The sequence below is a fragment of the Varroa destructor genome, unplaced genomic scaffold (genome assembly GCF_002443255.2).
Source record: "Varroa destructor unplaced genomic scaffold, Vdes_3.0 BEIS01000005.1, whole genome shotgun sequence".
In the NCBI taxonomy this organism is placed as follows: Eukaryota; Metazoa; Arthropoda; class Arachnida; order Mesostigmata; family Varroidae; genus Varroa; species Varroa destructor.
In genome coordinates, this window is record NW_019211458.1 from 39,020,154 (window position 1) to 39,035,280 (window position 15,127).

The window sequence follows — 15,127 nt, forward strand, 5'->3', positions numbered from 1 at the left end:
TATATAAATATTGATTTTTAACAAAAACTTCGTGCAATATCACCTCTGCTAAACTCCATTATCCACTTGGTTCGTCAGGCAATTTTAAATAACACGGTTTCTATATCCGGATGATTCCAAAGTGTCAGATTCGTATAACGGTACACCCACAAAGTGGACCGTGAGCAAACCGCATTTCGCAAACACCTCAAAGTTTACGAATCTACTTCCGTAGAACTAAATACTAATGTTTCCTCGCCCGGTTATCCCCTCTGTAACATGTATTTTTCACCTTTTTTTTTTTTTTTAACAGATAGCAATTTAGACCCAACGCCAATTAAATTCAGAATATTTCATTTGATTTTTGTACCGTTTTTTCAGGAAAAATCTCAAAGTTCATCTGTAGGTGTTGTGTGAATGTGTTGATAATCTTATTTTTTTTGCCGCAACGTCTCCAGAGGTGACTGATCGTTATGTGTAGGCATTTTCGGGTCGGAAACAGGCCCCCCGCAGAAACCGATGCACATGAAAAACAAGCCGAAAAAGGTGGACACCACGATGTCTTCAACAGGCACTGAAAGACAGTAGCAGCTGCTTCGAGATGGACATGTGGATGGATCATTGCATGCCGGTACGGAAAAGTGAAGGAGGACACGATGATAATTCAAGGGAAAAACTAAGGAAGACTGCGCACGAGCTCCAGCGAGGCGCACCGCCCTATCCGGTTGGTCCTCCGCCTCGCCCTCGCCCTCGGCAATCGAGTGCCCTCGCCGTTTAAGCTGGGACCCTTTCCCATGTTCCTCGCACGCGACAAGCCCCACAGGAGGCACCGGCTAGTCAGGAGATCCTGCAGAGGAGAAGTGCTCCTGTTCTGTCGACGTCGCGAGAAGATCGGAATTTGGTGCTTGAACACAAAACAACCTGCTAGGTTCCATGACAGTGGACGAATGTCCGCTCGTAGTCAATCAGCTGACATCACTGTCACTGCCGTTGTGCATTTTGAAACAATTTGTGTTTCTATCTTATCAATTAGGTTCAGCATATTCTAGTACTGACCGTATCAGCGGTGTTTGCTCTCGTGAATTTCTAATTTCTCCTAGCCAGTACCTGTCAAATTTCGGCCTGTCATAGTCTGTAGTGTGTATTAGAGAGTAAAAGTCAAAGGAAAACACGACGAGTGGTGGAGAATTTGACACAGTGAAGGACTTTTGCCTTCATGAAGAAACGGTGATTATGCAAGAGAGATGCCAGTGAGGTTTCAACTACTTAAAGTGTCCACAGATAGGTAGAAAGAAAGCGAGAAAGGGATAATAGTTTCAGCCGTACTGCGATTGCTGAACAGCTCGGTGGACTTTGTCAGTGGTCAGTACTGATTTATCAGAGAGTGGAGTTCTAAGGGCGTGTGTATACTTCGAGTGTTGCAGTTATTGATTGACTCGATCCATGATCATGGCGCTTTGTGGAATCTGCAAATGATCGTGAACAAGGTTCGCTTAGGTGACAGGTCATCAAAGTGACGTTTAATTCAGTGTGACAGCATATAGTAGTTACTCAGGATGTTTTCTATAATGAGTGACTTTGTTCTGGCAGCGTACGAAATAATAGTCATGATTTTCGGAGCGAAGTCGACGATGCCATTTCTGTTTCTTATGTTCATACTCGGCCCCTCAGACATCGTCAACGGGCAAGGTAATAAGCTATCATTATTATTTTTCATGATCGGCTTCGACTGCCCCGTAGGGCAGTTTTGAACAAATGCATACAAGCTAGCGCGTGATTTCGCTGTGTAATCACATGAAAAAAAGTCGATCAGAAAATCACGCTGTTGCTCCACTGTATAGGGGGTTATGGTGACGGCTTGGGGGGATATTATAATGCCTTGTTCGAACACGCGCTCCGTAGGCATCTGTTAACACATAAAAGAGTTACACCTTAAAAACTAATCTTTTAACTTAATTACCTGTGAGGATCGTAAGTAAATGCGTTCCTCTGAAGCAGGTTGTGTTGGTGCCCAGTACATTTGCTTGTTTATGCTGATTATTCTCCGGTTTCTGCTAGCTGTTGTAGGAGGAAAAAGGAAAAGAAGAAGCGGGATTTTCAAAGCCTTTGGAAAGTCAGACGAAACAACAGATATAGCACTGCGTAGCTTTATATTGAAACAAAATCCTCAGCTATTTTCTTGCCATTTTAATCAGTAGCTTTAAAACAATGCAGTAATTTACCCCATTGGTAACAAGAACCTTTTCCGAAGCTAGCCCATAGTAACGATAAGAGCGTCGATGTCGTTTCGAAAACCTTGTCATGGTACACTACGTTTGAGATCTAATGTCAACTAAAAACTGTAAATGCATTTCGCTAATTATAATAAGTCAGGCCAATAAGATAGGCCATAAGCAGCCTTGTGGCATATGCAAAGTTAGAGACAATTTTATAGATGTCCATATGCTCAAGACATGCCAGCTACAGTAAATCTGAGAACACAGAAAAAGCGGAAAAGTAAAAAGTCTGGACTGTAATAATTGACGAAAACAAAAATACAATAAGTTAATGATGTCACTTTAAGAAAAATCACTTTTGCTTGATGTTCAACTTTAACAAAACCTCATAAAGTTTATCAGCATTTGAAATATAACATATAACTAATAGTTTGCCACAGATCTTTTTGTGAGGCATCCTCAGTATCAAATAGTGTTACAATATTTGTAAATAGTAAAAAATTAAAGTCAGGTAACGGAATGATATATTTTGTTAGCGTTAACTTGCGTGCACGTAATAACAATGATAACAAAAAATTTACTGTAACTACTGCAGTGAACTAGTTGGATAAGTGGAGCAAAGGCCGGCTGGCCTATGAGAAGCCTCAACTTATTCTATAACAATGCACGTAGACTCTGCACGTAATTTAGATCTAAGTATATCTATTTGCTCTGATTTAAAATGTTGACGTTTGAAAAGGAAATCGCTCCCCATGCTGTGTACAGTACGTATCAGTAATTTAGCGTTTAAACGAAGCTCAGCTATAATGCGCTTCTCATATAAAATCGATCTTGCCCCGAGATAAAGCCGTGCATCGAGTCCAGTTTGCTAGGTCTTAATTAACCGGCCATTAAAATACAGCCGAAAAACTAGATCGGAAAATTTTGAATATCTGTAGTCGTTGTCCTATATGAGGCTTTAATTAATTCCTTTTGTTCCCATTGTATCATCACCCGGTTATTAAGCCAATTAGATGGATTGACTTGGACGGACAACCTAGGATCTACCTGCTATTACGGAAGGAAAAATATTAGAAATTTGTAGTTTGGAACAGAGGCACCGGCGTCCAATCTGGAGATGCAAACTAAAATCATTGCGAGTTACTCTGAGAACGACCCATGTCACACTTTTTTGCATTTGCACTCCACGATTTTAAAGCAACAATAGTTTATTAGAAAATTGCGGCCGGCCAATAACAAAAACAAACGTCTGACTATTACACTGAACGAGGCTAGGAGATCATCCAAGATAGAAACATCTGAACGGGGAAATTACCTGAAATGATACACTGTCAGTTTACCGGCAATATAACTAAGTTCAATATATAATAATTTCTCAGTAGCCATTAGGGTGTGTGTGCAAGCGGTATAGTCATATAGGTATTGTACTTATTATAATATTATCCCATCGAGACTCTTTTACTTAACGTTAAGGAAACTCAAACGAAGCATGAAATGAGCGCCGATTGCAATGACATACGTTTGCGTTAATGTTTCAGACGTTATACCGTTCATATAAAAAAAAAAACATATGAGCTCAAACAGAGCTATGTCCCACACAGAATTTCGTCTCTGAATGGAAAGTCTCATCCGATTCGTCCGACGGCATGGGTTAAGCGATCGCACAGAGAATTTAGAAGGAGTAGATCTACCATTCTACTTTGGCTGGACGTATAAGAAATTTATTTATAAACAAATGATTATTAAACTTATATCTTAAATATACTACTGTTTTATTGCTCATATCACAAAATATTTGGGAAAGATTATAGAGTAGTGTCGAATATAAACCGAGTATCAATGGAAGTGTTTTAACGTTCGGGCGAAGTATATCGGTTCAATTCGAAGTAACAAAATACTTAAGACCATATGTTTTCTGACTGAGCGCTCAGACCGGGCTTTTACAGAGTATAGAACTAAATATCAATGTCTGGCTGGCATTATTTAAACGATTCAGGTATATTCTGTTACTGATTTCAGATGGCAAACTAAGCATTGGACGTGTAAAGTGACGCTTAATGTCTGTTTGCTAATGTCTGCCTGCCATAAATAGGAAAAGGACATAATGATCCTAACAGGCTTAAGACGTGGTAAAAATGCAATAGGCATTTCTGTAAGATTTAAAATTGTTGTTTTTTTACATTTTACCTTGGTATATCACTGTTGTCTTTGATCAGTGACTAATAAACAAGCTGTAAGTTCTATATTCAATTGGCCTTTCATTCACATTAGACTTTTACATTTCGTTTTGCTATGTACATGCATATGTGCGTGCGCACCAGCTCTTTATGCCCAGTTTTATCAACCGATTGGTAGGTTTGGACCTCGCCGGGCTCAAATCGGGTCTTCTCATTTCACTGCTGAGCTGCTTTTCGTCGAGCAAACGCGCCGTTCCTATTTCCCAGACTAATAAAAAAAATATGGTAAAAGACAACCCTGCTTCTGGGCGACCAGTTTTCGTGTAAATTAGGATAATTTAAATTTAATCATTATTCTTCTATATATATATATATAGAATACAATTGTGCTATGCAATACGGTCGACAATTGTTTCGCTCTATAGTAAATCTGCTAGAATTGCTTGCACCATAGCGGCTTAACTACAAGCACTTTCAAATCGTGGATCTTTCTCGTGCTCGGGATTAGCAACAGCTGACAACTATAGTTGTTTAGCTGTTTCAAATGGATCCCTGCTGCTGTAAAAAATTTCTGTAGAAATAGGCGCATGACCTTCAACCATCCTACTGCCCTCGTACAGTTGTTACAAATAAACAAATAGCCGATTTCTTTAAAAAGGGCATCTAATATGAGCACCAGTCCTTCTTGGGTGGTATCGTTTGCATGCTGCCTAATTGCTGGGCTGGGAAGAATTCATTCCTATCATTGGCTGATATATGCTATTATACGATCTGGCCTTCTGACATTACTACAAAGAGCCTCTTCGCACAGATAGAAACGTCCGAAGATTAAAACGCGGTTCGCTTGAAAACATAGGTCATTATTTGTCCGGGTCCATCAGTGCCTAGCGTTGCACGCAATGGATTGTGATTACGTTAGCTTTGTCAGGTAAGATAGACAAAACGTTTGAAAGCCTCGTATTGATAAGATCGAGCATACTTTCATTAGTACAATAACAAGTTGGCGAAATATAACATCGTTAACAATTAGCCAGATTTAAAACGTGGCTGCGGTTTTGTTAATTACAGCGGGGTTGCCAAGTTAGGTGGATGTTGAGCATTTGTATTTTAACGACCTAAACAGGGAGATGTCGAAGATTCTACATGTGTTCCTGTTTTTGTCGGTGAGATGAATTCTCGCCAATAAGCCCTGCTATGAGCAACCTATACAAAATCTGTTAAACCACAGTATTGTTATCTCAGTCCATCCATATCTCATATCTCAATTAGGTTGGCAATAGGTTTTGCCTCCTACTGAACTGATTAACGTTTCGACGAGAAGATAGCTTGATGACGGGAGGGACTACTACCTTGACAAGGTTGACCCTTGAAAGCCGTTTATAGCAAGTTCGCCCAGTCCAGCTGATAGATGGCAGCACCGTCGGCGAGAGGGCCCGCCTCCGGGGAGAGGGAATAGGCCCTTGAAAGGCCACAAAGGCCCTCAGTTACAACCGACAGCCATAGGGAGAACACGTCGCTGCTCCGCTGCTTAGGGAACATTAAGGACTATTCGATGGACTGAGAACAGTAGCAGATTAGTCACTTTGGAGTAGTCTACTAGCAACTTAACTTATAAAAGGTAACGTCGAAAGTGTCCTTCTCAAGAAAAGTGAGTCAGTTCTTCAGGGATGGACGGGGTTTGCATCTAAACGGCTATAACAGTGGACGGGCAGCAGGTTGCTTCTTCAGTTTATGCGACGGCCAGAGGACTCCCTTCTTTGTTATGACATGCAAGTGCGCCAGCTTAATATGGTCGTCTTATCTAGGAGTGTAAAGTAAATAGTATGTTTTACAAGAACTGTTGTGATTACGAGCAATATACAAAGGCCTAGTGTGCGAACGACGCAAAGACAAACGTATGGTTCTATTCGAATGGATTATACGAGTTATCATTGTATCTTGTATTTATTGAATAAAGAAGGATTAGTATATATGTTTCGTATGTACAAGGCATCGGAAAAGTCGCGCGCTCCTATGACGCTCAAAAATGTCAAGCAGCGCCATAGAGATACTATATCGAATAGTCGAAAGAAAACGCAAACCTCGTCGTGAATAGTGCTACTCTGCAAAATGTTAGACCTGCCCACTTTGACTACTCATTTGTGTAGAAATGGATTGAGAAAACGATGTAAATTGTACTAGAAGATAAAGTCGAGCTAAAGCTACAAAATTTGCTCTGGACAATATTAAGCTTTTATCATTTCGATACGCTTTAGGTGTAGGATATTAGACGCGTCTGAACTTCAATGTAGGGCTCTTATTATTATCATTGAGCAGTACACAGTGGTAGAGGGGACGACCCTCCTATCACAAACTATGACGTTTTTTTTTTTTGCTTGGAGATATATGCCATTGATTAGAACGTGGTCAGATACATTTTTTTAATACTCGATATGTTATAATTTCATACCCACAGATGGAGAGTCTATGTGGATTCTGTCTATTGGAAATTTTCGAAGTATGTTCGAAACGCTACGTAATTCTATAGGGTCGGGCTGCTGTTTGAGCAGTGGTTGTGTGACTACGTTGCAACCTATATATAGATACGTGCGTCAGGCATCTCAAAAACGGTTCTAGTGATTTTTTGCATTTTTTTTTTTAATAAACCTAGCTTGGCGGGACAGCGCTATGGCGAAATCGACATTTATTAAATCGACAGTTTTATACAAAGAAATATGGGAAACTTGTCTATCAGCTCCGATGTGAATAGAAATGATACGTTTTTAAGCGGTTTTTGCAAGTACCCTGAAAAATTTCTCAGATACATTAAAGGTTTCTCAGTTATTTAATATCTATAAAATTGGCCCGCATCGGATTTTATATATATATGATTTTTTTCATTTTGCGCTGTAAAACCGTATATGATGCCTTATATGGCCGGCTTTACAAAATGGCTGACAATTCCTGAAAAGTAGCAGCGTTATAATATTGCATATTTGAAACTGGTTTCTGCACTAGCCTAATCATCACCCAGACTTTTTGAAGTGAAGTCAGTTTCACTATCAGGCAGAGAAATAACCGCCAAGGCGTAACGAGTTTTTTGTAATTCAGTGACAACTTAATCTCAACAAGAGTACGGGTAAATTTTTGCAGGAACATGGGACATATTCTACAAATGACTAAAATGTAGCCTCTGAATCGCGATACTTAGGCAATTAAGACGAGCTGACATAATCGCTAAATATGATTGATTTTTTAAAGCAGAGCAATCAGAGTGCAGCGAACAAATAAAATAATTTAGAACGTAAAAGGTTTACTGAAGAAAAATGGCAGCGTCCTGTATATATGCATAATGATAATGGTGCGCACCGAAAAATTCGGAATCTACAGCTGTTGTTACTAAGCTGCTCGCGTGGCAATGGCCTCTTCGTCCCAATATCTTTCACGTAAAAAAAATTTTATGAGCTTTTAGATGGACTGAACGCGGAAACCCAAATGACTATCACTTGCGCAACGCAGGTTTGAATAGAAAAAGAAAAAAGGGTATGTTTTTTTACAGTCAGTTGGCAGTGTCTGAAAATCGAAAATTTGTTGAAGTCTCGTGGTCAAATTTTTTGGAAAATTAACGAATTTATTCAGCATCTGCTTATCTATAGTAAAGCGACTTATGTCTTTATTAAAATAATATAAAACGATCCTAACAGACAATAAAAACAAAAGGCAAAGCCATTTGATGGTCGAAGGAGAACAAGTGATAGATGAAAATACTTATTATAAAAGTATATGCTATATGGTTTTAGACAACAACAATAAAATTAAAGTTGTGATTGTCAATAAAAAGAGACGAATGAATATTTCATAATTAGGCAGTTGGGCGTTATCACTTTATGTTTCTAATTTTTACGTTTTTAGGTTTCTAAGTCTTACGTTGTTGCAATTCTGTGACAATATTTAGAAGTAAACTCTTTTTGATCCTAGTTTGAAATTGGGTAAAGTTCAACTAATTCGGAGCATGTGACGAGCTCCATATTTCATAATGCCCGTTGGATGCCCCTTAAATAAGTTCATCTTTGGTGACCCCACTTCAATATTGTCTCATTTATTGAAACTAAGGGACTAGCGAGGCCAAAAGAGGAATGAAAGGAAGACGCAACTCGAGCGGCAGACGATATGATCAAATCAAACATAATAAAACTGAACGCTACCACCATTAAGGCTACAGTCGTCGTCGGAGCCATTTTAAGGGTAATCCGTTTATAGGTCTCGATATCGTGGGCGTCGCGCCATTCCTGTGCCTTCGAACCGCCGTACGCTTAGGTTCCCTCTCCTTTAGGCCACTTGCTCACCCCACACCGGCCTATCCGTCGTCGTCGTTGTCAAGAGCGCAGGGATTTTGAACGAACATCAAAGATCCTTGCCGGTTTGCTATGTTTCGGTTGAAGGGTATTTTGCGAATACACTTTGTTCCGGCCGTAAAGTTTTACAGCGATTTGCCGCTGTTCCTGCCGTTAGGTCCTCTTTTTTGTTCTCCTTCTACCCCGGTATTCCGGCAATCCTTCATGCCTCTGCTTCACTACGTCCCTCTATGCCAAACTAGCTGCTAAGGGCAACCACCCCTAACAGCATTCTACGAAGTGCCGCTCTCTATAGATGTGCCTATGTACATAAGCTACGCTATATACATCGAATACAATATCTGTAGAGGGGGAACTAGCAGACATCAGATGGTTTGGCTCTTCTTCCGTGCGCAATATCCATACACATAACAAATAATACATTACTACTCAAACAATGTTTCCTTGACGTATGTACGGGCAGAAGCATCCCTGGGCAAGAGTGATCCTCACAGCTGCGACCGCTGGCGTCGACGCTGACGGCACCCTTAAATGTAGCTAAGCGGCCTGTCGGCCACCCTGTTTGTTGCCCTCATCAAAAAAAAGGGGGGGGGGGGGGGCAGAAAGCCATTTGGCAGAATAGCCTGTGAGTTTCGTTTCCAGAGTGAAGTGAGAAAAAAAGAACCCTGAACGAAAAAGCTCTTGAAACATAACAATGGAGAGAAAACTGGCTAGTCGCGCAACAAATATGAACGGAGTTTCGCATGATTTACAATCTCGTTCGTCGAAAAATGACATCGACATTGAAAGCCGTTCCGCATTGCTACTGATATCAGTGGCCGCTTCCAGCGGATAAACGCGAATCACCGGATATTGACTTTAAAAACGGTAGAAAGAGTAAAGATCAGATATACGTCTTCGCCATTAGTGAACAGATCACGTGGTTGATATCGATGATACGTTTTGCAGTTCAGAAAATCTAAACTAACCTTTGTTCTGAACGAAGCGGTAACAGAGAAATCGCCCAACTTGCATAAAGAGAGATTCACTCTCTTTCGCGATGGCCAAGTGAGAGCGCTCTAACGCACCCAACTCTGGTGATCCTGTCGTCGAGCGTTTACCGTGTCTTCTCTTGGAAAGAGAACAACCTATCTTTAATTAGATCTATTACTACAGTACTGTATTGGATGTCGTAGCAATGAATAAAGGAGGACCTCTAAGGGTATTCAGAAGAACGCGAAAAGATACCGTAATACGATGTAGAGATCAGGGTTCCGTGAATAATATAGATTTTACGCTGGCGAATCAAACAGCTATCACAATTCATGAACATATTTTGTTATCTAAAGTGTTCCTGTGCTCATTTTAGCAATCCAACTGAATTAACCTTATAGCGTCGTATAACAGTTATTGTTATTTAATGATGTGAGTGCTCTTGGAAAATTTATTGTTAATCGTGTTGTACTGCTACTCTTTGGAATCATAGTTATAATTTTCATGCACAAAGCTACGGGGAATTTTGGTTGACGGGCAGCAACGGGCAAAGCTAACTCGGAGTTGCCCACGCGCACCGTAAGCATTGTAAGGTCCCCTCTGTTCTTTAATCCCTGCCTATAAAGTCTTTTCTGTGGTCAGACTTTCCTATGCCACTGTACTGTAATTCGTTTTTTCCGCTATTTCGCTTAGGAAATCCCACTAAGAGAACGATACTGCACTCGCAACATACCCATTCATACACAAGCCAGATACGGTGTCGTCTACGGTAAAGACGTGCGTCGCAAGCTGAACAGGGGGTTAAGGGAAGTACAGGGGCAAAAAAAAGGGAACAAACGGCCCGCCCTGCCAAGGGGATTTTAAAATTTGGTCTTCGTCGCAAATCATTTGAGGCAAGCACGCGTGTCCTCGAATGAGTTCAGATTTCAGAGTTTTCCGAAGTGGACAAATTCTATGGATTCTATGGCATTGTCGTGGTATCCGCATAATTGGGACTTTGTACCTTATGAACTCGAATTTACATAGATATTCTGATGGTAAAAATTATGTTCCGTTGTTCATGAACGAGATTGGGTGCTACATTGGATGTTTCTTTGTACGAATTTACTGGAAACAACTCGACAGGAAATCGGCATAACCCTTAGTAACAGGAGTCGACTGTCCCAAGACTGGCAAGTTGAAGATTTTCATGGAGTATCATGCACTGTCATCAAACTTAATAGCGGATCTGCATACAATAATAATAATACATAATAATAATAAGAATAATTTGCATACAGATGCCTGAAGTAGTTCACATTTGTGTAAGTAATAACATATAAGTAACAGACGAATTTTCAAGCGTGTGTACCCACATCTCCCTGACCCGTGTTTTGTGTTTTTTGCGAATTTCTTTTGTCACCTCGCCACAGCGACGACGATGGCAATTAATTCTTATGAGGAATTAGACGAACACGGCCCATTGCCAAAAGCGATAAATGCGACGGGGAGCAGTAGGGCCATGTCAACGTGCTGAGTGGGGTGTATACGACTGTCGACCATCCAACCCGATCAGGGTTGGTGGCATCGTTCCGTAACGACAGTGGCGTTCTCAATTCGCTACAACTGGCTGGCCTTGCGTCTCCATAGCCCCGTAATGCATGTTTATGAGTAGTGTATCCGGTGTCTCTCGCGCTTCCTCTCCCTCTCGTCGTCTCTCTCTAATATAATAACAACGGCGGTAGTTGGGGCAGTAGTGTGGTAGTCTCGGGAATACGGGAAGTACAAGAACATGGGGTGAGGCAGGGACTGCAAGAGGGGCTTATGTAAATTCCTGTTGAACCACAGCGTTACCGCGCGACCGCTACTATAGCCATGACGGCTACCAGCGGCAGCATCTCCTCCTCTTCTGTGGCGTTACTCTGCCACAGGCGCTAGTGCTGCCACAGCCAGCGTTACAGCGCTCTATGCGCATCGCTGCGATCCACCCACACTCTTATAGTTGGGGATTTAGACTTGAGCTTAAGTTGGTCGATGCGCTGGCAAGCTTAAGGAGGTCTTGGATCTACACCGAGGAGACGAACAGCGCGGAGCTGCGGGAGAGACGACGGTGGAGAGGCGGATGGGAAGGGAGTCCGTCGTGTCTACGTCCCTCTTGTGCCTACACGGTGGCCGTTTCTGGCGCGCCTTGCATCTTCACTCGGCCCCAGACTCACAGCCCACAGAGCGAGCAACGGACCGCTCCATATCCCTGGCCACTATAGCCCAACCACTGCCGCTTCCCTTTTACCCCTACGGCCCTTTCCCCTAAACCCCTCAAACGAGCAAGCCCCTTTGTGAGGAACGCGCTAGCTGAGAGCGACTCTGGTTGAGCAAACTTTACATGCTTACCGGATTCGATCCGCTCAACAGTGACGTCGGGGATTCTATGGGGACAATACAACGACAACATCCGATAGCAACCAGCGCTGGTGAAGGGGCACTGCTCAGCGATGAGACTAAAAAGACACAGACATGGCGGCTTGAGCCGAAGCGTAACGCACAGAGAACAGTGAAGTCTTTCGTCAGACAAAAGGGATAATTCTAGGCATCACGCAGAGGCTGGCCAGCGAAGGATCTTTGCACACGGCAACTATAAGGATCGCCGCCAGCCTTACCATTACCCGATTTCCGATGCGACTGCCTTTTTCGTTGAAGGGGCCACTGCTGCTGCTGTTTGTCGGCCATGTGCCACGGTGTTGGCACGCCAGAGCTCACCGAAGGCGGTCACGCGAGGTAGACAGACTACTAGGTCTGTTTGATTAAATAAAATATTTCTTTTTTTTAGAGAGACCATTTAAATAAGAGGGCTCATTGCCAGACGTAAGTCTTATGCAAACCTGGCAAGCCTCATCATTATATGGAGATCAAATTCGAATGCGTGCAGCGATAAGCAGGTGTTTCCCTGGGCAGGACAACAAAAACTGCGCGTAAGGGATTTCGATGCTGAAGTTTAATTTATTTACCTTATAAGAGGTAGAGTGAATTTGCTTTGAGATAGCGTATAGATTGCGCTATATGTACGTATGTATAAATATGTCGACATTTAAAAATGCAAATTAAACTAGATTTGAGATACCCGTTATTATCGTTATTATTATTTCTGTGTAGATGATGTGGTTCGGATCAGGCCTGTGACGGTTACTGTTTGACCGGATGAACCACACTGACGCTGCTATCGGACTGCAAGTGACAAAGCTCTAATACACACTATACACCATCGATACGTGGTTCGTCGGTGTGTAGTTTAAATTTAGTCCTATCTAATGAGCAATGAGAGACTTTGGCTGAAACAGGCGACAATAAAAGTGCGTCTGTGTGTATTGTATCAATAGGTTCTACGACGCCAACCGCTTTCAGTCGGAGAAACTTCGTCAACGCCTATTAACTGCGATATAAATGACTGCCTTTTAGCCCGGACAAAGCTGGTTAGAAATTCTCTTCGAGCCAACGCTTTCTGGGCTCGACGGTCCCACGTCGGAACCAGGCAGTGCATCGCGCTTGCTCCCGAGTGCAGTTGTGGCGCCGCCTTGTCGAGGGACAGCAGACGATTGCGACGGAGATAGCCGGACATTTGGGTATCGTTGGTGACGGGAGAGAGACACTCACAGCTGGCAGTTGACAATTGGAAATGGCTTTAAGTAACAAAAAAACGCGACATTAGAAGTTAATATTGCAAGGAAAATTATTTATCTTCAATTCAACTAACATTACTTATATTTTGTTGCAACTATGAAAATCTGTTTACGAAAAGGGTACCTGAAACGCTAATTCTATTTCCTGTTTTCTCTTATATAATTGAATTTTTTTTCTCCATTGGCTAATTTTGCTAAATGAGGGGAAAGCCTATTATGACGGACCGTTCCTGGGGCCTATGGCGTCAAACCTGGGTGTATGTTGTTAAAAATTCCCGCGAAGAACCCACATGCGGCATTACAAGAACGCTCGAACGGACATCGGAGAAAACGTCTTTTGCGTTAGCCGCTCTCGGTACCGCTCACAACGGTAGTGAAAGCAGAAAATAAATGCAGCCTGATACTGGCCAGCACATAGTGATGCTCTCACAGCTGCTACCGTGCCGGTGTTTCGAGGTAAGCTTCGCTTCGAGGTCCAAATCGGTGTCATTTCTTGGTGCTACCTCGCTGTCGTCGCTCGCAGCGAGCGTCGCCTCAATGACGCCGGTATATTTCCAACGCTATTCGCATTCTGTGTCTCGTTCGCCTCACCCTCAACCTCGAAGAACGTCTCAGGGTTCAGCAGGGCTACCTCTTTACGACGCGGGGGTAGCGGGAGCTTGCAGGCTGCGATGATCCTATCTCCATCAAAAACTTTTACCAGCGAATCCTGACCAGGACTAACGGGGTTCGGTCCTGGAGACACAGAAATCGCCGCTTCGCCACCGGCGTCGCACTCGTGCCATTAACACAAACGACGATACGGTTTTTGCCTTCTTGATGCTTCTTCATTCTAGCAAGCCGGCTGGCAGGCTGCCGGCCACTCACTAGCTAGGCTTCCGAAGCTCTCAGTCTGCTCCCGTTCGGCTCAGGCCATCCCATGGCATCTTGTGCAGCTACCCATCTGTCCACGTACAGCTGCTGCTATTCGTGCGAATGGCCTCAGCTACAGCACGCGAGATTCCATGACGGGTAGAAAGACATCTTTCTATACGCATTCGAGAGAAAAGCGCAACGGCATATGTATTAGATAAGCTCGCATTTGTGTCGACGAATGAGAGCCGTTATGCCTCGTGTCACGTAACGAATTCCTTTTTTCTTCGAACTCATTAAGTAAATTCTAAATCCTGTGACTGGACATGCTTCTCGTGCACCATTTTAGCGGTAAAAATACATTCTCAGCGCGAAAGTGGGGTATAGGAAAGATTAGAGTAATATACCCTCTAGACCTACTGGTTTTGAATATGTTTGTTGGGGTAATAATTACACGTAGATTATTTTAAACCGGTTGTTCAATAAATAAGATTCTTTAGTAAATAAGATAAAAAAAATTATAATCAGTTGAACGAAAGAAAGAAGAGTAATTCAAGCAAGTTAGCATTTGTTTAAGTAATGGAGGGTGCTGATCTTGCCGGTGTGCCGTCATCGTATTCTTTAAAAGTGTGTGCTTAATACGTGCCGCCATTTTCCGTTAAAATAATTGGTTAAGAAAAAGAAATATTCAGGGACTATTTAATTCGAATTAGCGGAAGCTTTTCATCGGTTGTAAACATGACCAAGGGCCTTTGTACGGAAAAACAGTGTGCTGAAAAATTTCAGCCGGATGAAAAAGTTGGAGCACTTTACGCCACTGTCCATATGTCGGTACTCAACTTTACAGTATGCATAAAAGACAGGTTGTTACCGTTATATGGAACACAACGATGTATTATGTTTTGGCGAGCCAAACACTATGCAAATCCCACATAGGCACTTGT

General features: G+C 42.4%; 2 protein-coding genes across 3 annotated transcripts in view; one reads left to right on the forward strand and one right to left on the reverse strand.

The window, feature by feature from the left end:
• The window catches only part of LOC147755671 (uncharacterized), a 60,267-nt gene that overhangs the window by 14,015 nt on the left and 31,125 nt on the right, over positions 1-15,127 (reverse strand). The gene's annotated exons all lie outside the window — the stretch shown is intronic.
• LOC111251731 (neurotrimin-like) overlaps positions 829-15,127 on the forward strand; it is a 103,472-nt gene continuing 89,173 nt past the window's right edge. The window contains exon 1 of the mRNA XM_022808638.2: positions 829-1,668. Coding sequence (XP_022664373.1) covers positions 1,536-1,668 — 133 coding nt within the window. The 5' untranslated portion in view covers positions 829-1,535. The remainder of the gene's footprint in view (positions 1,669-15,127) is intronic.